This window comes from Hypanus sabinus, chromosome 3, assembly GCF_030144855.1.
Source record: "Hypanus sabinus isolate sHypSab1 chromosome 3, sHypSab1.hap1, whole genome shotgun sequence".
In the NCBI taxonomy this organism is placed as follows: Eukaryota; Metazoa; Chordata; class Chondrichthyes; order Myliobatiformes; family Dasyatidae; genus Hypanus; species Hypanus sabinus.
Genome location: NC_082708.1, coordinates 32295648 through 32319628, shown reverse-complemented (window position 1 = coordinate 32319628; position 23981 = coordinate 32295648). Strand labels below are relative to the sequence as shown.

The 23981-nt window shown below is 41.6% G+C and overlaps 1 protein-coding gene across 1 annotated transcript in view; it reads right to left on the bottom strand.

The window, feature by feature from the left end:
- Positions 1 to 2679: 2679 nt before the first annotated feature.
- Positions 2680 to 23981, bottom strand: part of LOC132391170 (LHFPL tetraspan subfamily member 6 protein) — a 162199-nt gene continuing 140897 nt past the window's right edge. The window contains exons 3-4 of the mRNA XM_059964031.1: positions 13769 to 13867; positions 2680 to 7834 (exon numbers count right to left, since the gene is read on the bottom strand). Of these exons, the coding sequence (XP_059820014.1) occupies positions 7716 to 7834; positions 13769 to 13867 (218 nt within the window). The 3' untranslated portion in view covers positions 2680 to 7715. The remainder of the gene's footprint in view (positions 7835 to 13768; positions 13868 to 23981) is intronic.

The following is a 23981-nucleotide window of genomic DNA, read 5'->3' as shown; positions in this document are numbered from 1 at the left end:
CTACTCTCAATGGAAACAGCCTGTTCACGTCAACTCTATCTATCCCTCTCAAAATTTTAAATACCTTGATCAAATCCCTCCTCAAACTTCCATGCTCCAATGAATAGAGACCTAACTTGTTCAACCTTTCTCTGTAACTTAAGTGCTGAAACCCAGGTAACATCCTAGTAAATCGTCTCTGCACTCTCTCTAATTTATTGATATCTTTCCTATAATTCGGTGACCAGAACTGTACACAATATTCCAAATTTGGCCTTACCAATGCCTTGTACAATTTTACCTGCATTTGGCTCAAATCTCTGGCTAGCTGTCCATTCTCTGTCCTCCTTGATCTTTGACACATTTTAATCTCTACTGCCCATAGCTCACCCTCGCCTTCATTATTTCTATTGGCCTCAAGGCAGAGGCCCCCTCATTTCCAATTTCTATCTTATCATGCTCCTTTCCTTTCCCTCAAACTCCTTCTGCCTCCCAAAAATGTATCTCTTGCGTTGGCATCTAGTGTGTCTTGTCTCTCTGTTGACTTCACCATTAGCACGTTAGCTATTCAAACTATCCACCCCCACTACTCTTTCTTTCAGCATTCTATCACCTTCAGAATCTTAAAATCTGGCATTTAAGCACATTTCCTAACATTCTTCTTTGACTCTACTCTGACAAAATACTCAACTTTCTTCTATTTTGTTTCTGTCATCCTGCTTAGAATGCTTTTTAGCAATTTTTTATTGACAAGAAACTGGAAGGGCTAATGGGGAGATGCTGTAGACTGTCTCCTATGGTTCAAAAGTCCTGGAATAAGAGATTAATCATCTAGAAGAAATTCTTTTATCCTCAAACTGTGCATCTTTGCAAATCTCTACCTAAAGGTGTGGCAGCTGTTCAGTCATTGAGTATTTTAGGACTGAGATCAGTAGATTCTTTGAAGTGAACTTTGAAGATGGATATTTAAAGGTGAACCAACCTCAAGGGGCACTGCAGTTCTATCCTTAAATACTATATAGGTGCAAGATTTCCTGTCACTGCAATGGCATGTATCATCACGTGGAAAAAGTAGAGTGGGTTATCTTCAAGATGGAAAAGAAGAGTTACTGGAAACAAGCCAGAGGGGAAATTGCAGAAGAAATAAATCATGCTATTTTGCTTTTGGTGATGATCTCTGCAGATCCTGCAGGGGAAGCTCATTTGCAAACTTAATTGAACCATTCTGTTTATATCCTTCAACAAAAAGCATAAGAAATTGTTGGGACTGGGACTGAAGACAGGGAAAGCTCATCAGACACTTCAATGGCTAATGAAGTATCTACACAATTAGTCATTAAGAAATCGGTGGCACGGTACTGCGCAATGCTTTACAGTGCCACTTCTCACCGTGTCTGCGTGGACTCCCACATTCGAAAGACGTATGGTTGGAGTTAGTGAGTTTTGGGCATTCTATGCTGGTGCCGTAAAGTGTGGCAAAATGATTTGATTTGACACATAATGATGCATTTCACTGTAATTTTGATGTACATGTGACAAAATACTAATCTTTTTTCTTCGATTTTATCTGCAGAGAACAACCAGTCAGACCTCCTACACGCGCGTGTGTACGCGTGTGTGTGTGTGTGTGTGTGTGTGTGAGAAAGAGAGCGCATCTCTTCTACCATCTCTTAAAAGTGTTAACTGTACACTATTATATGGTTTACAAGTCAATGTGATTTAAATAGCAGAGCACATCTGAATTCACTGAATTGCATGAGGCATTATTGTCAAGTCCAGTTCTCCCCTCATCTGATATCTACTTCTCCAGCAGGTTTAGGATTGGAAGCAGCTATGAAATGCTCATTGCCATTACAATAGGCAGACACTGAGACTAGTTTTCCATTAACAAAACTCAGAGTAGGGTCTCAACTCTGTGACCTCTGGTTTGTTTGAATCATATGGATAATATTACTGAATCAGAGAGCCAAGTAAATTTCCACTTGATGTCCTTTTATATCAGAAAGGAGCTCGGTTAAACTTACCTTAGTGATCAACATGATTAATAATCACAATGCATTCCATGAAAATTGAAGCAAAGGAACAGGCATTTTATATTTTGTCCATTCATCTTACAATGATTTCCATTCTGAACTGTTCAACACCATTCCGAATTAAATGCCATAATTTATGTTCAGCCCAGACAAGATGTATGGATCTATAGAGAGAACCATTTTCAGTTCTTAGAAATTAAACACCTTTTTGCAGAGGAACAGTTGGCTGGGTGGAGATATGTCTCTACCAGAGGAGGTGTAAGGTGATCCCTCCTTTTGCTAGCTTGCGGGTCACCCTTGGGCAAGGTGTAAAACCTGCTTAGCCCCCTCCCCCCATGAATCAGGGTCACATGAAGCCATGGGAGCAGGTGGTGATTGGTCTTACGAGCAGCTGGTGCACATCTCAAGTCCTGGTTATGTGACCACTGACACCAGGCAGACAATCTCTGAAGAGTACTGATAATGGCTGAGGTCACCAATCTTGTAAAGGCACTGCCCAGAAGACAGCAATGACAAACCACTTCTGTAGAAAAATTTGCCAAGAACAATCATGGTCATGAAACCATGATCACCCACGTCATACAACATGGTACATAATTATATGGTTAATTGCAATACTTAAATTATTCCATGAAGTATAGTCTGTAATAAAGTAATAACACATAAGTAAAGGCAACTAGAATTTTAATAGACTGAGCAAATGTAGATGATGCTTATCACAAATTGATCATATAACATTTACATTGATAAATTGCAGAACATTAAGATACAAAGATTTGTATTCAGGAGAGATCCAGTATGGAAGTGATGATGACAGCAGCAAGAGGAATCAGTGCAATATAATGCACCTTCTGAATTGTACGCAGCCTGAAGTTACCTGATGGGTTGGAAAGTTTGCTAATGGTGAAGTTGTTAGGTAAAGATGTACATAGTTTTTCTTTGCTACCACACCTAGCAGATCCCCTCAACTATTCAACTCCATTAATCTTTTGGTGAAACCCTCTGTATACGCTAGTGTTGGGTCACAGGCCACTCCCTGCTTAATTCTGTATTTCCGTGGTAATACCAAAAATGACCTGCAAGGGGCAGTGAGGTGGGCAGAGGGATGGGTTGGTGGGAAGGCCACGTTAAATGGTTTGATAAGTTGGTTTGCACGTCTTGTTTGTTACTGTGTTGTCACTTTTCATTAACCCATATAGTGATTGCAGTTAACATGTGGAAAATCTCTGCCTGGTTCTCATCCTCGGTACTCCAGCCACTGGAAATTGATCAACAAAGGACCAATCACGGCAGTTCCCTGCTGCAAAATGCATTTCAGTGGGTGCAGGTTGCTTTGTGATGTCTTGGAACAGACATAAAAGGCACTCAATAAATGAGAGTCTTTATTTTCCTGATCATCGTCACCCTGAATCAGTTTGCATTCAGTAAGCGTAACAAGGCTGCAGCTGACAAGATGCATTTCATTTTATCCCATAACTTCACAACACGGTCCTTCAGACCTTAGAAACTTAAAAAAAACACCATCCTGTCAAACTAAGAACGTCTCTGTCTTTTACATATTAGAGTTATGCTGACAGTCTTTGTAGTTCACTTTGCGATTACACTAACACACACAAAATGCTGGACGAACTCAGCAGATCAGGCAGCATCTAAGAAAAAGAATAAAGAATTGATGTTTCAGGATGAAGGCCCTCGGCCTGAAACATTGATTCTTCATTTCTTTCCACAGATGCTGCCTGACCTGCTGAGGTCCTCCAGCATTTTGTGTGCGTGTGTTACTCTGGATTTCCAGCATCTGCAGAATCCCTTGTGTTTGTGATTACATGAGAGCCTGATTGCAGTACAATGTGTACAGTAACAAATTGGCTGAACCATACATGTCCCCATGTCCTTCATTAATCTTAGTTCATCACTGAGTTCAATATCCTTAAGTGTGGAGGCTTCCACATGCAGAATATAACATCTAATATCCATGCTTTAGAAGGGTTCTCATTGCATCTAATTCCTATTCTTTCTTATTCTGTCCTATATTAAAATCAAATATGATGAAAGAGCTCAGTCAGTGGAAAGAGAAACCAGTTACTTCTCAGAAAAATTAATTGACCCAAAACTTCAACTGTTTCTACAGATGCTGCTTCAATGGCTGCATCCTTCGCACATTTCTGTTTTTGTTCCAGATTCCACCCATTGTCATTTTATTTGTTTACCCTATAAACTCCCAGTCTCTAATTTCACGATTGCTCAGTTTTATAATTCACTATGTCCAGGTCCACTCTCTTCATACGTATTGCTATAAAGGGCTGTGAGCATTCCTCTTGACTAAACAATCATCATCTGTAAACTATAAATGTGTGCTGATGCCACTTGATGTATAGAGTAATATCCAGCCCTCCACCTTCACCAACTAGGGTGTGGAGGAGTTTGAGTGTAACTACATTTCAAATAAAGCCAAGTGCCTTCAATTAATGATATCATGATATTCTATGTCCTCAATGAAAAATAAACAATGTTTGATGCTGAGAGATGAAGCATTTGTACTAAGAATGATTAATTATTAAATTTGACAGAGTTGGGGGTCTACTCGGGACATTGCAGTTACCGATCATAATAGACGTTAAACATTTTGCAAGCATTTCGAATTGTGCTTCCTTAGCACATATTAAGAAATGCATGCAGTGATTGTACTGGGTCTGCAATCATTTCAAGTTAAGTTTCTACTCAAAAAAAGCTTTTCTTTTTCTGCCACTTGGACCTGACTAGAATTTCAGGCAGCTCAGAGAGACACTGTGACTCACATTTTGCTTGAGGCTGTAATGTGGAAATCAGTTAGGTCAAAACACTTAGTGTTTCAAGTTACATATACACTCAGTGGCCACTTTATTAGGTACAACTGCTCAGTAATTCAAATATCTAATCAGTTAATCATATGGCAACATCTCAATGAATAAAAGCATGCAGACATTGACAAGAGGTTCATTTGTTATTCCAGCCAAACATCAGAATGGAGAAGAAATGTGATCTAAGTGACTGTGACCACAGACTGAGAGTTGGTGCCAGATGGGGTGGTTTGAGTATCTCAGAAACTGCTAATCTCCTGAGATTTTTTTTATATACAGCAATATCTAGAGTTTACAGAGAATGGTGCATAAAACAAAAAAAAACCTTCAGTGTGCAGCAGTTCTGTGGGTGAAAGGAGAAAGGCCAGACTGATTCAAGCTGGCAGGAAGGTGACAGTAGCTCAAACAACCATGCGTTTCCACAGTGGTGTGCAGAGAAACATCTCTGAATGCACAACACATTGACCCTTGAGATGAATGGACTACAGCAGTAAAAGACCCCACCAGGTTCTACTACTGTACTGAATAAAGAGGACACTGAGTGTAGCCTTTCAATTTAACAGCATTGCAAGTATATAGCAGTTGTGACAGGAATATTTATTCTCAATGTTACTCAATAGTCTCACATTTGGATCCAAATCTCAAATCTCCTTTAGGCACAAAGTTTAATTGGTCATTGAGGCTGTTCTGTTTGTGTCTTAAATCTAAACTGAGTTGTATACTTACAGTAGCTCCTCAAGGCTACTCTGCCAACTGATTTGATTATAATTTCAACTTGACCTTTCAATCTAATCACATTTTGCTTTCTAGTTATCAAGATTCCACTAGCCTTTAACCTCATAAATCAAAGACTCCATCGGAACTACCATTCCAAAGATTCACAACACTCTGAAGGAAAATCATTTCACCTGCAAAGGGACTTGGATTTTTGACCGTCACTCTATAGGTTTGCTGGGTCTGGTCAATAAACAATACAGCCAAGCAGAATGTGATCCACAGTCACTGTCTCTCTGAACTGCCCAGAATTCCAAATTCCTAAAGATGTCTCACGGAGAACATTCTGACTGCCTGCATCACCGTCTGGTATGGGGGTGGGGGGGAGCTACTGCACAGGATCAAAATAGGCTGCAGAGGGTTGTAAAATTAGTCAGTTCCCCAGGAGCATTAGCCTCTGTAGCATCCTGGACATCTTTAAGGAGCGGTGCCTCAAAAAGGCAGCGTCCATCATTAAGGACCCGCATCGCCCAGGACATTTCCTCTTTTCATTGCTACCATGAGGAAGGAGGTACAGAAGCCTGAAGGCCCACAAACTCAGTGATTCAGGAACAGCTACTTCCCCTCTGCCATCCAATTTCTGAATGAGCATTGAACCCTTGGACACTACCTCACTACTTTACTTCTTTTTTATTCACTACTTACTTAATTTAACCATTTAATATATATACCTACTGTAATTTGCAGTTTTTTAAATATTATGTATTGCATTGTATTGCTGCTACAAAGTCAGCACATTTCACGGCACTTACCAGTGATATTAAACTGGATTCCGACTCTGAAAGCGAATGAGAGCAGAGACAGAAATTGAAATGTGTGCAGACTCAGCACAATCACTGCGTTAATTTCTTTGTGGCCCCTGTAACCTTCCCGCAGTTCTGCTGGCGTCCCGGGGTCAGTTATGTTGCAGTGTTGGTGTTGGGGGAAGGGATGTGCCATGTCTTCCCACCTGCTGACGCTGAAGTGACCACCAGCAAACACTCTCGCCTGAACGCAGAACACTGGACAGATTTACAGCAGAGTTGGAGAGCATTTGATGGAGGTCCAGCCCAACCCTCTTTAGAAGAAGATCGGTTACATAACCGCACAGAAAGGTACTGTTACCTGTATGTTGTAACAGCAACAACACTGACAAAGTTGTACCTTACAAACATATATACAGAACTGGATATATATTGAATACAGTCTAGCTGGAACTGATAACATGATACATGAACCATTCTATTAAGTACATTGACTAATATTTAGTTCTGTGAGACAATGTTTTTTCCTCAAACTGGAATTGTGTGAATACCAAGTGTTTGCTGTGTGTACGAATATATAATTATACATTACATATAAAATTATGTACATACAAGTAAAAAAAGATTTTACTAGTAAACTTGGTCCTTGAAACATCTTACTTAAAGGCAAAGAAAAGTCTAAAGGGAGTAAATTTTATTCAAAGTGCTCCATTCTTTTATCAGACAAAATTACTCATCATTTCAAAAGTAATTGAAAATATTATTGCTAGCATGATGATTGCATTTCCACTGATGGAGGGTGGCGCCTGTGTACAGCAGAGGTTGAGAACTTATCTGGCAGATGCCCCAAAGCCATTGGCTTGGTGTGTTCAGCAAACCCCTATGCCCTCTCCTGCTCCTTATAAAGGAGTCATCTTAGGATATTACCCATGAAAGATGCCTCACTGTCTGAGCAAACAGGAAAGGTCCCCTCCGGGGTTCCATTTATATTTAAAACATCACTAGCATTTACGCTTTGGTTATTCTATTAAGCAGGAGAAAGCTTGAGCAAGGAGCACTTTGAACAGACATTTTATGAAGGACTTTCCTTCCTCTTGAAAGAGTTGAAAGACCATATTTCTGAGAAACAAGCACATAACAAGAAAAAATATCAAATAAACACCAGGCAGAAGTCTTCCACTCCGAGTCATTTTCAGTTTGGAATTTTTTCCTTCCTTCCGATGTAGAAAGCAAAATGCAGCAAGTTCAATGAGGAAACATTTGGAAAAGTTCCCAGAAAATATTTTGCTCTCAACTTTACTCCTCCACAGTTCTCTTGCTCAGAAACATCTTTGTCCTTATTTGGGGTTTCAGTACGGATAGTGTTTCTGTTTTTTACCGGCAAAGCAAGCCAGCCAAGTGCAGAGAAGCATTGCAGCCGCTGCCCCGGCCCCGGTACAGTAATAGGCCCATCCCAGCTGACATGAGCCTACAAAAAAAAACAAATTATGTTACATCTAATATTATCAAGCTTAGCTTCATGTTCAGCATTCTAGCGACATTGTATGAGTCACATCTGGTTCTCAAGTACATAAATCTTCTACTTTGAATTCTTCTGGCCTGTCCACAGTCATTCACAGTCAAAATACTTACCTGACAGTAGTATGACAGGCCAGTAGCATCATATAATCAGCTTTCATAAGAAATAGATATATTAAACATAAATTTCACACAATTTTTAGTAGAAAACACAATCTGAATAAGGAAAGGCAAAGTGGTCATAGTATTGTTAAACTGCAGTACAGTGCCAGTGAGCCTGGAGCTTGGGGTCTTGTCATTGGATAGACTGAGGGTTGATACTGAAGACTGAAGCCCAAAACTCAATCAGAGATCCAGAAGTCAAAGCCTGGAGACTGGATACTGGAGACCTTGAGGCTTGCCTTGGTGAAGTGCTGTCTGTGTTTGTAGATGGGTGGGAGGGAGGAAAGGGGCTTGTTTTGATGTTGTTGCTTTGTGCTTGGTGAGTTCTGTTTTACTGTGTTCTGTGTTGTTCTGCAAGGCACTGTGGGCATGCTTTGTTGGCGCCAGCATGTCAGGGGACACACGTGGGCTGCCGTCAGCATGTCCTTTGGTTGTATTGATCGTTAGTGCAAATGATGCCCTCCATTGAATGTTTTGATGTAAAAAGCAAAAGAGGGAGCGTATAATGCAGTGAAATTTAATGGGAAATTATAGGATTGAGAAGCTTTTAAAAGCAACAGAAGACAACTAATACAGTCGTAAGGATGTAAAAGATTAAATATGAAGGTAAGCTAGCCAACAATATCAAAGTGGATACCAAAAGCTTTTTCAGATCAATAAAGAGTAAAAGAGAGGTGAGAGTAAATGTCAGACTGCTGGAAAATGATGCTAGACAGGTAGTAATAGGGGACAAAAAATGGCAGAAGAACTGCATAAGTATTTGATATCTGTCACCACAGTGGAACCAGCAGTTTGCCAGAAATTACAGAATGTTGGGGGGCAGAAGTGAGCGTAGTTGCTATTACTAAGGAGAGGTGCTTGCAAAGCTTAAAGGTCTGAAGGTAGATAAGTCACGTGGACCAGATAGATTACACCCAGAGGTAACTAAAGAGATTATGGAGGCATTAGTAATGACCTTTCAAGAATCACTAGGTTCTAGCATAGTTCCAGAAGAGTGGAAGATTGCAAATGTTACTCCACTGTTTAAGAAGGGAGGGGGGCAGAAGAAAGGAAATTCTAGGGCAGTTAGCCTGACCTCTTGGATTGGAAGATGTTGGAGTTGATTGTTAAGGGTGAGGTATCAGGATACTTAGGCTAAAGTACCATGATAGCTCATCAAGGGAAAATCTTACTTGACCAATCTGTTGGAACTCTTTGAGGAAATAATAAGCAGAATAGACAAAGGAGAATTTGCCAGAATTGGATTGCCAGAAGATCTTAGACAAGGTGCCATACTTGAGTTTCCTTCACAAGATAAAAGCCCATGGTATTACGAGAAAGATTCTAGCACAGATAGAGAATTGGCTGACTGGCAGGAGGCAAAGAGTGGGAATAAAGGGAGCCTTTTCTGGTTGGCTGCTGGTGACTAGTGTCTATTTTGCAGGCGTTGGTCCACTTTTTTTTACATTATATGTCAATGATTTGAATAACAGAATTGATGGCTTTGTTTTCAAGTTTACAGATGATACAAATATGAGCGGAGGGGTAGGTAACATTGAAGAAGCAGGGAGCCTGCAGAAGGACTTAAAGATATTAGGAGAATGGGCAATGAAGTGGCAGATGGAATACAATGTTGGGAAGTGCATGATTATGCATTTTGGAAGAAGAAATAAAAGCGTAGACTATTTTCTAAAAGGGGAGAAAATTCAGAAATCCAAGGTGCAGAGATTTGGGTGCCTGCAGGCTTCCCTTAAGGTTAACTTGCAGGTTGATTCGGTATTGAAGAAGGCAAAAGCAATGCTAGCATTCATTGACAGAACTATAATCATTGGCTGATTGGTAGGAGGCAGTGAGTGGGAATAAAAGGATCCTTTTCTGGTTGGCTGCCAGTGACTACTGGTGCTTTGCAGGGGTTGATGTTGGGACCCCTTCTTTTTATGCTGTATTTCAATTATTTAGATGATGGAATATTTGGCTTTGTTACCATGTTTGCAGATGAAGCAAAGATTGGTGGAGGGGCAGGTAATGTTGAAGAAACAGGTAGGCTGCAGAAGAACAGACAGGTTAGGAGAATGGGCAAGAGAGTGCATGAAATGCAATGTTGGAAAATGCATGGTCATGCACTTTGGTAGTAGAAATAAATGTGCAGTCTATTTTCTAAACAGGAAGCAAATCCAAAATTCTGAGATATCTTTAAAGGTTCTCAGTCATCCAGGTCCTTGTATATCAAGCAGTGATAAATCAAGGCAACTGGACTCGCTGTGTTGTCTAGAAGGTATTTCAACATCATCCAAGAGGCTTCATCAGTTCTGATCCATGATGGGTAGTCGATGATGAGGAAGGCCAATGCAATGTTTGCAATCATTTCAAGAGATCTAGAATACAAGAGCAGGGATGTGATGCTGAGGCTTTATAAGGCACTGCTGAGGCCTTACTTTCAGTGTTGTGAATAGTTTTGGACTCTTCATCTAAGAAAAAAATCTGCTGGCATTGAAGAGGATCCAGAGGAGGTTCACAAAGATAATTCTGGGAATGAAAGGGTTATCATATGAGGAATGTTTGATGGCTCTGGGTCTGTACTTACTGGAATTCAGAAGGATGGTGGGGAGGGGGATCTCATTAAATGTTGAATGTTGAAAGGCCCAGACAGAGTAGATGTGGAAAGGATGTTTCCCATGGTGGAGGAGACTAGGACAAGAGGGCACAGCCTCAGCTATAGAGGGGTGTCCATTTAAAACAGAGATGCAGTGATTTTAGGAACAGCTTCTTCCTCTCTGCCATCCGATTCCTAAATGGGCATTGAAACTGTGAACACTACATCACTTTTTAATATATATTATTTCTGTTTTTGCACAATTTTTAACCTACTCAATATACATATACTGTAATTGATTGATTGACTTTTCTTCTATATTATGTATTACATCGAACTGCTGCTGCTAAGTTAACAAATCTCACGTCACATGCTGGTGGTAATAAACCTGAATCTGATTCTGAAATTTCTTTCGCTAGAGGGTGGTGAATTTGTGGAATTTATTACCACAGGCATAAGTGGGGTTTGGGGTGTATTTAAGGTACAGATTGATAGGTTCATGATTGGGCACGGCATCAGAGGTTACGGGGAGAAGGTCGGGGAGAGAGGCTAAGGAGGGACAGAAAGGAGCAGTCATAATTGAATGGTAGAGTGGACTCGATGGGCCAAATAGCCTAATTCTGCTCCTATGTCTTATGGGCATGGTCTAATAACGGCAAGGATGTAATGCAGAGGCTTCATAAGGCACTGGTGAGCCCTCGCTGGGAGTATCATGAATAATTTTGAGCCCTTTACCTAAGAAAGGATCTGCTGATATTGGAGAGTATTCAGAGCAGGTTCATGAGAATGATTCCAGGAATGAAAGGGTTGTCATGGTGGGGGGGGGGGGGGGGAGGGGGTGGAATTTGATGGCTGTGGGTTTGTACTCGCCGATAGGTTCTTGTTAGTCAGGACGTGGAGGGTTATGTGTAGAAGGCAGGAGAAGGGGGGTTGAGAGGGAAAATGGATCAGCCTTGATGAAATAGCAGAGCAGACATGATGGGCTGAATGGCCTAATTCTGCTTCCATGTACATGTGATAAATAAGCAAACCCGAATCTAAATCTGTTTAGTGCTTTACAGATTGGTTCAAGAACTGAATGGTTGAAAGGAAGAAGCTGTCCTTCAACCTGGTGGTGTGGGATTTCAGCCTTCTGCACCTCCTGTCCAATTGTAGAATAGAGTGGAGTTGGACGATTGACCCAGTCGAAGACCCAGAATCCTGAAAAACTGCAGAGCATGGGAAATAGCAACCAACTCATCGTGCTTAAGAAAGCTCAAGACTGGACTATACCGTGAGCAACATCAGTGGACGAATGAAGCATATCCTGAACACCCTACATTTACATTTAGATTTATTGACAGGCTGTTTACTCATTGGATCACTCTATGCTATGTGCTATTCTCAGGTCAAAGACATGTGAGAAATTGCTGGTGTGGGCACCGCCTCACTTCTCCACTGGCTCAGTCTCCATCTATTAAGCGTCTAATATAGCTCAGCCTATCAGGGGTATACGGTAACAGAAGGCCACATCAGTGAGGAGAGGGGGTGCTGCAGTAAGGGTCTTTACTTTTGCTCATAGAAAGCCACCCCTCATTGGAGGTGGCGACTAGCCCATGTAAGAAGCGTGACTAGCTTCCATTTAGCTGGTGATATCACAGTGCCAGTAGGGTTAAATCTAGAACTAAGTAACCATGCGGTCTCTTTTCGTCTCACGTCACCATAGACCAGCGACACAAGGGTGCCGCAGAAACAGTAGACCCCGGTCGTGTGCAGCAGGCCTGTGTGCACTCTTTAAATAAGTACTTGCCACTGTGTGTATGTGCGATGACTGTTTGTTCCTGCCACTTTGGGCATTCAGTTTAGACAATATGTGTAACTGAGTTTAGCTTGAAGGTTTTCTGAATGTTTACTGTCTGTAGTGTCTTGTAAATAAATAGATAACCTACTTACTGGTAAGTGAGTATTTACTGTTCCCCTCACTGAACCTGCAAACCTGATTTCCCACAACAGGGGTTGGGGAGGAGTGGGTGTTATGTGTTCCCAACATCTCCACCTCGCTGACAATCAACAGTGGCACACCTCTAGTAAATGTGCTTAGCCCACTGCTCTACTCTCTACACCTACAATTGTGTTCAAACATAATTCAAACGGCATCTATAAATTTGCCAAAGACAAAACTACTGTTGGCAGAATTTCAGTTGGTGACGAGGAAACGTACAGGAGCGAGATAGACCAGCTGGTTGAGTGGTGTCACAACAACAACCTTGCGCTTAATGTCAGTAAGACCAAGGAGTTGATTGCGGACTTCAAGAAGAGGAAATTGAGGAAACACATGGCAGTCCTCATCAAGGGATCAGAAGTGAAAAAGGTGAGCAGTTTCAAGTTCCTGGGTGTCATCATCTCTTATGATCTAACCTGGGCCCAACATATTGATGCAACTACAAAGAAGCATAGCAGTGTCTGTATTTCATCAGGAGTTTGAGGAGAATTGGTGTGCCCCAAAGATACATGCACATCCCTACAGATGTACCATGGAGAGCATTCTAACTGGTTGTATCGCTGTCTGTTATTGAGAGGATCAGAAAAAGCTGCAGAAAGTTGTAAACTCTACCATCTCCATCATGGGCACAAGCCTCCCCAGCATCTAGGCGATGCATCAAAAATGCGGCATCCATCGTTACGGACCCCCATCACCCAGAACATGCCCTCTTCTCATTGCTACCAACAAGGAAGAGGTACAGGAGCCTGAAGACACACACTCAACATTTCAGGTATGGCTTCTTCCCCTCTGCCATCAGGTTTCTGAATGGACTATGAACCCATGAACAGTACTTCAGTATATTTTTCCTTTCTCTTTGCACGACATTTAAACTTAATTTTATATATATGTGTGTGTGTATCCGTATGCTCCACGACCGCTGGACTAAGTGTGTACATGTAGGAGGGGACTATGTTGAAAAATAAATGCGCTAGGTTTTCTAAAATTGACTCCTTCTACCTTAGGCCACTAACCTCTCAATCACCCCTCGTACATTCAAAGTTTTATGGATCAAAACTCCCACAAAGTGTCTAGACAAAATTCAGCACAGCTGGTATACTTTATTGCAGCCTTTGCAAATGGTTCAGAAACCTGGGGAAGATTCTGCCTGGATGTCCCACTGCCCTTACCGAGCTCAAACTGGTCTGAGAGGTTGCTGCACGTCTGTCGAACTTCTTCACTGTTCCAGCCCAGAGGATACAGGGCACAGCCTGAACCGATCAGCAGACCTGCAAATAAAAGGATACATGAGTTTTTAAAGTTATTACAGTATGCACTAGTCAATGCACCCTATAATATCAGTATATTAAAATCCCAAGGCTGTCTTACAGAATTTGCATTAGCTATCAGGAGAGATTGAGCAAACTTGGACTGTCTTCCTCTTTTGAGAGGTTGCTGGGAGACCAGATGAAATTATGAGAAGGATACACAAAGTAGTCAGAGTGTCTTTCTTATGGTGGAAATGTCAAATATTATGGACATGAGGATGAAAATTTAAAAGAAATGTGTGAGGTACGCTTTTTGAAAACAGAGTGGGATATTTGCCTGGGACAAGCTGTCAGCAGAGGAGATAAAATCTGATACTATAAGTAGTTGGATCAAATATACCATCTCAGAATGCTAGAGTGACTATTCTCCCATTTAGCCCTTGTTGGAAGGCTTCTTAGACGTAAATCTATTAAATTACTTAAAATTTTTTAGCACTTTCACACAGTACCATTGATACACTAATAGTTTTATTAGGAATTGAGATTTTCACACCCATTGAAAAACACTTATAAATGGAGATGGACCCATCCTTCTGTTAACACATGTGTAAATTCAATCTGCGCTTACAGTAATGGCAAAATTGTCATCTTTCACCATATCAAGTCATTCAACTGACAAAAATTTCTGGAAACTTCTGACAGCAAACTGTTGTTAACAACTCCCTGATGTGCCACAAGGTGCCCTACTTTGGACCCTCCTCCATGTCATCTCTAGGAATCTGTGGACAGATGAAAACTGAAGGGACTTGTGAACGCTCTGACTGCAAAACATCTTGAAAAATTTAAAGCTTGTTCTCCAAGCCACAACTATTGCTCAGCTTTGTTAACCTAAATACATATAGATTCAACTCAATCCTCAAAATGAAATGGATTTCAAGATAATATTTTTAATGTTTATGATGTCTGGGGTTTTACTTCAAGCTTTTTTATTAGTTCAAACCTTCATTTCACACTGTAAAATGTTTAAGCTGTTGGTGAATAACAGTGTTTCTTTAATTTCTAGATGCCAGGGACCATAAAACAATAAGACATAGGAGCAGAATTAGGCCATTCAGTCCAATGAGTCTGCTCCGTCATTCCATCTGCCTTATTGTCCCTCTCAACCCTATTTTCTGCCTTCTCCCCATAAGCTCTGACACTCTTACTAATCAAGAGCCTATCAACCACCACTTAAAATATACCCAATGACTTTGCCTCTGGGATCCTGTGGTCTGACTCCTAATGACACAGTAACATGGAAAAAGGAAAGGCTCTCACCACAGATCAGCGGTGCTGCTAATGCCTTACCGCTGAGCAAAGTTAACTTGCTGAATAACTTTTTGCTACACTGTTGATGATGGATCAGAGGTGATGAGTTTTTTGTAATGTCCTTGAGGTAACAAGATGAAGAGTTTATTTCTTTCTAAATTTGATGAACTGTCAGTTAGGCAACAGCAGCGAACCCTAATTGTTTCTTTTTATTTCATCAGCATTTATTTTTAACACTGCTGTGACCCAATGTTAAAAATAAGAGTGACTATAATTTGCAACAGACACTTCACAATGGAGCAGAGTTGGTGTTATATCTGCCAACGTGTTAATTTGATTTCATAAACATGCTGTAACGTCCTTTTATAATCTCTCTTTGTTTACTGACTCCCATCTTCTAAATGGTATAATTCAGCAACGTGGTATTAACTTATTTCATGGCTTAGCCAATGCCATTCTGTAACCAGCAATCAGGATGTGCTCAAATGCAGCCTGTGATTATCCATGCCTTCCAATGGATGGGTTTGGGCTTCATTTACTCTCTATATTACAGCATGAATACAGACCAGGCCTCGGAGGTACGGAAAACTACATGTAGCAGTAGAAATGAGGAACGTTGATTGCAGTTCCAGATCAGACAACTTCATCTTCTAAATACCATGTACAGTAGACAATGTAGCTCTTATAATAACCTTGAAACCTTCCATTTTCTCCAGCTAACACCCTTGCTTTGTCCTTATGCAAGTCTGCAACAGAGCAAGGCTCTCTCTTACGCATCGTTCCAATTCTTGCTCCAACTATCCCAGATTTATTCAGCCATGGAAACGGATGTGCACTTCGCTAGAAATAATATCCTTTGTAAGTGCAATTGTGGCTCTCTGTACTGCTTATTCATTTCCAGCTCTTTGCTTTCATCTCCAGTTCTCCTTGAAATGCACACCCAGAGCTCTCCCTTCTTTTTATTCAAGTTTGCCGCATAGGGTGGTCACTTCGTATTCCCAAGCATCTTTCCCTTGTGCTTGGTTATCCCCACATTGCCACTAATTTCACTGGATTCAAAACCTTTCTCAAAATTCTTCCGATCAACTCTTTTTTTTTCAGGCCATCTCAAAATAACCCTTTTGTCTTGCAACGTACACAAAAGGCTGGAGTAACTCAGCCAGCCAGGCAGCATTGCTGGAAAGAGTATAGTTGACGTTTCAGGCCGAGCCACTTGATCAGGAACTTATCCCTTGCAGCAGTTCATGCAGCTCATACAAGTTTTCTTTATCCTTGTTGCAATGAGGAAGGCCCCAATAATGCAAGTTATTACTCTGTGTAACTGGCCAATCAAAAAAGCACAAGAGGCCATTTGGCCCAATGTGCCTGTGCAGGCCCTTAGAAGCCCACTGCCCTGTTATTTCCCTGCAGCATTTCAAACCACTTTCATCATCTTTTTAGCTCGAACATGACCAATTCAACTCTTTTCAAAGCTGATATTCATTATAAATTGTAAGCTCTCAGTAGAGTCATAGAGAGCTACAAAGTTGTGCTGCTCAGAAATGGGCCCTACAGCCCACCAAGTCCATGATGACCTTTTCTCCACATCTTCACAAATCTCATTTGCCCACATTCGGTCTGTTTAAACATCCTCTCCAGACAGTCTTTCTATGTGTGAGTTGGTGGGTGGGACAGTGGGAAAGGGGCTCGTTTTGCTTTTGTTGGTCTGCTGAGCGTTGTGGGCACGCTGTGCTGGCACCGGAATATCTGGCAATGTTCGCAGGCCGCCCTTTCCTTCCCTTCCTCTCTTTTTTTTCTTAATACCTGAGCTGCATATGAAGCTTAGCTACACAGACCACAAAGTCCCTCAGGAAAAATCTTGTCACTGCCACAGTTACAATAAAAGAGAATAATTTCAAACCACTGGGGACCCAGATCTGCAACACCAAAGAGAAATGATAGCCTTCAGAAAGTAATCGGACCTGATGCAGGGTTGAGCCATCATCCCTTTGCTTCCATAGATGCTGCTTGACCTTCCAGTGGTTTGATTTTTCTTATCACGAAGATATGCCTGACCCCAAGAAAACCACTGTGAAAAAGTGACAGTTCAGCTGTCAATTATTGATCTTCTCTGATCGCTTTAAATGCATGAGGGGAAAAATATTGCAAGTCAGACAGAGTTAGAGCTCAGATCGTTGACCCTCCGTTATGAACCGTGATGAAAAATCATCGATTTGAAATATTAACTTTGTTTCCGTTTCTGGAGACACTGTTTGACCTGCTGAATATTTGCAGTTTTGATGCGAGTTTTCCTGCATCTACAGCTTTATTTTTCCTTTTCAAAACAGAGTGAGCCCTAGGGTCTCGGGTAAATCAGGTTGTTGTGTGGATTAACAGCAAAGCACAATAACCAAGAGCTGGAATGGGTCAAAGTGCTTCCGAATGATTTTATTTTTCTTTGGCACGAGAGGAGGTAGATGGAAACTCTCTGTGGATTAGCCATGGATTAAAAGTGGGGCTGTGGGGGGAAATGATTTCTTTCAGCTTACCAGGTTGCAATTTAAGTTCAGCGTTCATAATAAATCGATTATCTTAGTGCGTATATGTCACCATACACCACCTGGAGATTCGTTTCTTGCAGGCATTCAAAGTAAAACAAATAAATATAATAGAATCAATGAAAATCTGCACATAAGGACGGACAAACGGCCAATGTTCAAAAGACGACAAACTGCGCAAACAAAAAGTAAATAAATAATACCGAGAACATGAGTTATAGAGGCCTTGAAAGTGAGTTGATAGGTTGTGGAACCAGTTCAGAGTTGAGGTGAGTGAAGTTGTCTACACTGGTTGAAGGGTAATAACTGTACCTGGACATGGAACAACATCCTTGACAAATAGCAACTTCGCAGGCACAGTGAAAGATCGTTGGATGTGACTAGCTTTCATACCCTTTTATGCCCATTATTTACAGAAATTTACAAGCAATCATCATAACTGCAGTGTTCAAGGAGATGAGTTTTTAATGGCTGTGGAGTCTGTAAAATCTTGTTTACAGCTGTTATTATTTCTGCCATTAGCAAGAGCTGTAAACTGATGTTCACTGATATCTTTAATCTCAGTCATGCCAGTATCCTAGGAGAGTGTGGTGGCCTGCCTAGTTGCACTTACATCCACAATGGTGAAGTGTTTTGAGAAGCTGGTGATGAAACATATCAGCTCCTGCCTGAGAGGCGACTTGGATCTGCTCCAATTTGCCTATCAGAGCAATAGGTCCATAGTAAATGCCATCTCACTGGCTCTTCACACAACCCTGGAGTATCTGAACAGCAAAGATGCATACATCAGGATGCTATGTATCAATTACAGCCCAGCAGTTAATACGCCATTGAAGCACCATCAATAACTCACTCTGAGATGTAAGGCGAGATATCAGCTTTTATTGACTGGAAGAAGGAACAAGCAGTGGTTGACCACCATACTACATCCTGGAGACAGAGAGGCCGGGCTCAGGCCTCAATCGCCTTTATACCGGGGTCTGTGGGAGGAGCCACAGGAGCAGTCAGCAGGGGGCGTGTCCAGACAGGTATATGTAGTTCACCACAACCCCTCAAAACTCAACCATAAGCTCTGAGACCTGGGCCTCAATACCTCCTTGTGCATTGGATCCTGGATTTCCTCACTCGCAGACCCCAGTCAGTTTAGATTGGTAAAAACATCTCCTCCATGATCTCCATCAGCACAGGTGCACCACAAGGCTGTGTACTTAGCCCCCTGCTCAACTCACTTTACACTCATGACTGTGTGGCTAAGCACAGCTCCAATGCCATATTCGATGACACCACTGTTGTGGGCTGCATCAAAGGTGGTGATGAATCAGCATACAGGAGGGAGACTGAAAATTTGCCTGAGTGGTGTCATGACAACTTCTCACTCAATGTCAAAAACAAAGAAACTGATGGTAGACTTCAGGAGAGGGAAACCAGAGGTCTGTGAGCCAGTAATCAGAGGATCAGACGTGGAGATGGTCAGCAACTTTAAATGTCTGGGTGTTAGTATTTCAGAGGATTTGTCCTGGACCCAGCATGTAAATGCAATTGCAAAGAAAGCACGATGGCACCTCTACTTCCTATAGAGACTGCGGAGATTGGCATGACATCTAAAATTTTCACCAACTTGCATAGATGTGTAGTGGGGAGTGTATTAAATGGCTGCATCACGGCCTGGTATGGAAACACCAATGCGCCTGAACAGAAAAACCTACAAAAGGAAGCGGGTTCAGCCCAGTACATCATGGTAAAGACCTCCCAACCATTGAGCACATTTACATGAAACACTGTCGCATCCATTATCAGAGATCCTCACCATCCAGGCCATACCCTTTTCACTGCTGCCGTCAGGTAGAAAATACCAGAGCCTCAGGACTCACACTGCCAGGTTCAAGAACAGGCTCTTGAACAAAAGAGGATAACTACACTCACATGCCCATCCATCAAGATGTTCCACAACCAATGATCTCTCTTTAAGGACCCTTTATCTTGTTATTTCATGTTCTTGTTATTTATTGCTATTTATTTATATTTGCATTTGGATAGTTTATCTTCAGCACTCGACTTGATCTTCCACTGATCCTGTTATAGTTACTATCCTATAGATTTGCTGAGCATGCACACAGGAAAATTAACCTCAGGATTGCATGTGATGACATATATATACTTTGAAATTAAAATTAATTTGAAACTTTGAACTTTAACCAGGTTGTTTTTCATTGTACTCTCACCTCTCATCAGCCAGCTTTTCTGTTAACAAATTACCAATTTGCTTAACAGCCACTCTGTTCACTTCTGTTTTAGATTGCCCACTTATTAATGGCTCCTTTATTATTGACCAACTGGCTTTTGCACTAACAATCCTTCAACTGTTCCCACCACTCTTCCTCTTCCCCTACCCACTGGAATCCTTCACAGAATAGCTTCAAGCGATATGCCATGTCTTGCTTGTCAGTGCAGTCGTTTACAAGCTGAAGGAAAAAGTTATAGACAAAACAGTGCTAATTGGTAAAAGGATCAGAAATTCATTTATGTTTGCAAGCCATAAATTTTAATGTAAGGGCTTCAACCCTAAGCACTGACTTTGTTTCCCTTTCCCCACCCGAACTGCTGAGTAGTTCCAGTATTTTCTTGATTTTAGATTTCTCGCGTCAGTATTTTTTCCTACACAAGTTTTTGCACGGCTGATCCAGGGTGATTCAAGTGCAAGTCCAGGGTACTTTATTAAAGGAAACATAAACTATTAAAAAATGCAAAATAAGTATTGGAAAAATCTATCACATTTTCCTTTGATCATTTGGCCAGATAACAAGGGCAAAAGGTTTACCATTCTTTTCACTTGTTCTTAACTGAGTTTTTTTGCTGCGGTGGCTGAAAGGATACCCTGGTTGCTGTAAACAGAGCATCTGCCCAAACAAAGAGCAGAAAAGAGAAATGAACCTCCAGTCCATTTAAACCACAGGGAGTACCTGTAATTATGATATATCACTTGGCATTTTAAGATAAAACCAGCAAGCATTTGAAACTCTTAAATAAATGAAAATAAAATGTTGGGAATTCCTTGGGAAGTAAGTCAGCATCTGAATCTGGAAAGGTCAATTTGTATGCAGTTGGAGCAATCGTGATTACAATTACTGCTGCAGCCAACCTGAGAAAGGCAGGTTTCCTGTGCAGACGGAAATAACACCTCCTCCCCGCTGACAGTCAATACAGGCACACCTCGAGGATACGTGTTTGGCCTGCTGATCTACTGTCTCTATACTCATGACTGTGTGGTTAGGCACAGCTCAAATGCCATCTAAAGGTTTTCTGATGACACAACTGTTGTTGGCAGTAACTCTGATGGTGATGAGGAGGCAGTGAGTGTGATAGATCGGCTGATTGAGCCGTGTCATAGAAACAGCCTTGATTGCAACGTCAATAAGACCAAGTGTGGGGAAGTTGGGACAACACACACCAGTCCTCATTGAGGGGTCAGGAGTGGAAAAACTGAGCAGCTTCAAATTCCTGGGTGTCAACATCTCTGAAGATCTATCCTGGGCCCAACAGTTTGATAAAATTATGAAGAAGGCTATATTTCATTAAGAGATTTGGTATGTCACCAAAGACTCCAGCAATTTTCTACACACGGACCACGGAGAGCATCCTAACCAGTTGTATCATCACCTTGGGACGGGGGGGGGGGGGGGGGGGGGGCAATGACCAGTATTGGGAAAAGCTGGGGACGGCCGTAAACTCAGCCAGCTGCATCATAAGCGCGAGTCTGCCCACCACGGAGGACATCTTCAAAAGGCCATCCCTTAAGAAGTGATACCCATTTTTAAAGAACCTCACCACCCAGGACATGCCCTCTTCTCATTACCACCATCAGAGAGGAGGTACAGGAGCCTGAAGACACACTTTCAATGTTTTAGGAAGAGCTTCTTCCCCTCCGCCATCAGATTTCTAAATGGTCAATGAACTCATGAACATTGCCTCACAGTTTTGCTGTTTTTGCACTTACTTACTATTTTCATATTTCTTATTTAATTTATAGCATCTTTAATGTCTTGCATTGGACTACTGCTGCACAACAACAAATTTCACGACATTTGTCGGTGATGACAAAATCTGATTCTGATTGAGATTTCCGCATCTTAGTCTCCATCTTTTCCCAGTCATTATCGGAATGAGTTTTTACTTGCTTATTTTGAAGTGAATACAAAGCGAGCATGTTCCGCACTTCCGGCTCTCTCCTCAGCGACTGGTGTGGGGGCAGCGTCGGGGTTGGGGGAGGTTGTTTCTAATCGAAGTGAAGCGACTTGCAGCAGTTGCCCGTTCTTCAGTCGAGCTTTGGGCCTGCTCCCGGGCAGCCAAACAGTTCCTGAGCCTCTGTTGCATGTGCTGTTTAGTTCTTTCTAGCAGCCGAACGGTGGGCAAGCCTTTTGTCTGGACCAGCTAATCACCGTCATGGGGCTGTCGGGACTGCTGATGAATGGCTTATGTACAGCTTCCCTGTGGCTTCAGACACGATACGTGCCGCTGCTTAGAAGCTGCTCATATCAAAGGGGCAATCAGCAGGACTGTAGACAGCTGCCTTCTGCACCCCTCGCTGGTGAGATTGAGTAGAGGTCAAACAAAGAGGGAAACCTCCCATCTGGCAGCGTTAAGGTTCCCCAACCCCCTCTGAATCCACATCAGATTTATTAAACTAATATTTTTCCTTGCCAGTCTGTGGAGCTCTTCAGTATCCTGCTGACTATCTCCCTTTCACGGCTCATGATGTTAAAGGTCTATTCTCACTGACCCTGTGACAACAACGAAGCCTTTTGTCTGCACCAAGATATTCTTCCCCACAGTATTATTAAGGTTGAGGCCACTCTTCTTTCTAAAAGCAGACCAATGTGGTCACTGGTCCAGGGACAGATATGGACCCTGAAGTTCATGCAGGATGAGCTTTGGACACATGCAGGGCAAGGGAAACAACCTGGTTCTGAACTGGAAGCCCCAAAGTGCCTCTGGTATTGGAGGCCATGTTTCTTTATTATAGCCACAAAACTAATTGTGGTTCACAGTCATCCCTGGAGGGCAGTCAACAGAGGATGTGAAGCAGAGGTCAGCATTTGGGTGGAAGGTGAGTAAGATCCCCCTGACTGAATGGGTTTTTTTCCAGGAGCTCCGGTTTCCTCCCACATTCCAAAAACGTACTGGGTTAATTGGTCGTTATAAATCATCCCATGATTAGGTTAGGGTCACTGGACTTGTCCTCCACCGCCTATTGAGGAAGACAGCTCCAAATATTCATGACTTTTCAGATAAATAGTAATTCACTTCTCTGTTTTAAACAGTGACCCCTAGTTCTGGCTTCTCTTACAAGAAACATCCGCTACACATTTACCCTGTCAAAATCCTCAGCCCTTTTATGCTTCAGTTATGTTACCTCTCACTCTTCAATCATGTTTTGACCTTTACCAATATGACAAATGTCTGGCCTTTGGTACGGGATCAGTTTAAAACAAAGCTAATCTTTAAAATAATCCTTATAAATCTTTATGCTTCTTGATCATTACTTTGGATCTACTTGAGGTCTGATGCCCCTGGATTTCAAGGTTTGAATAATTAATTTAAACATCAGAAAGACCCATAGTGCATTTAATCCGTATCTCTGATCTTGCAGATGAGACTGAACAAAGTGCTGTTACCAAAAGGGAACAAACCAATGGCTCCAACATTAAGGCAAGCATTGTTCTTCAGTAAGAAACAGCCTCACGGTCTGACCAAAATGTTTTCCACAGATTTTTCTTTGGTACATGGAATGCTGCCAAGCCATTTGATTTGAATACAAGTCTCCCAAGAGCTTTACTAAATATATGTTTTATTGCCAACTCATACGTACTTAAGAGATATGTTCTTAATTTCCCTTGTAACAGTCAATCATCAAAGAGTTTTTGAACCTTGATCTTGGGCCCACTAGCTTGAAATCCTCATGAGAGAGAAATAACAGGCACTGAAAATGGTTATAATCCAGGATTTTGTTTTGTGTTCACTTTTCCACAAAGTTATTGCTGGAGCTGAGACTATTGTTTCCTTATATTCTAACAGAGAACCAAGGGTCATTATTATTGGAAAACAATGATAAGTTTTGACTGGTTATTTCTTTATCAATAAATCCACTTAATACAAACTCCATTTCCAGAAAAGTTGGGATATTTTCCAAAATGCAATAAAAACAAAAATATGTGATATGTTAATTCACGTGAACCTTTATTTAACTGACAAAAGTACAAAGAAAAGACCTTCAATAGTTTTACTGACCAGCT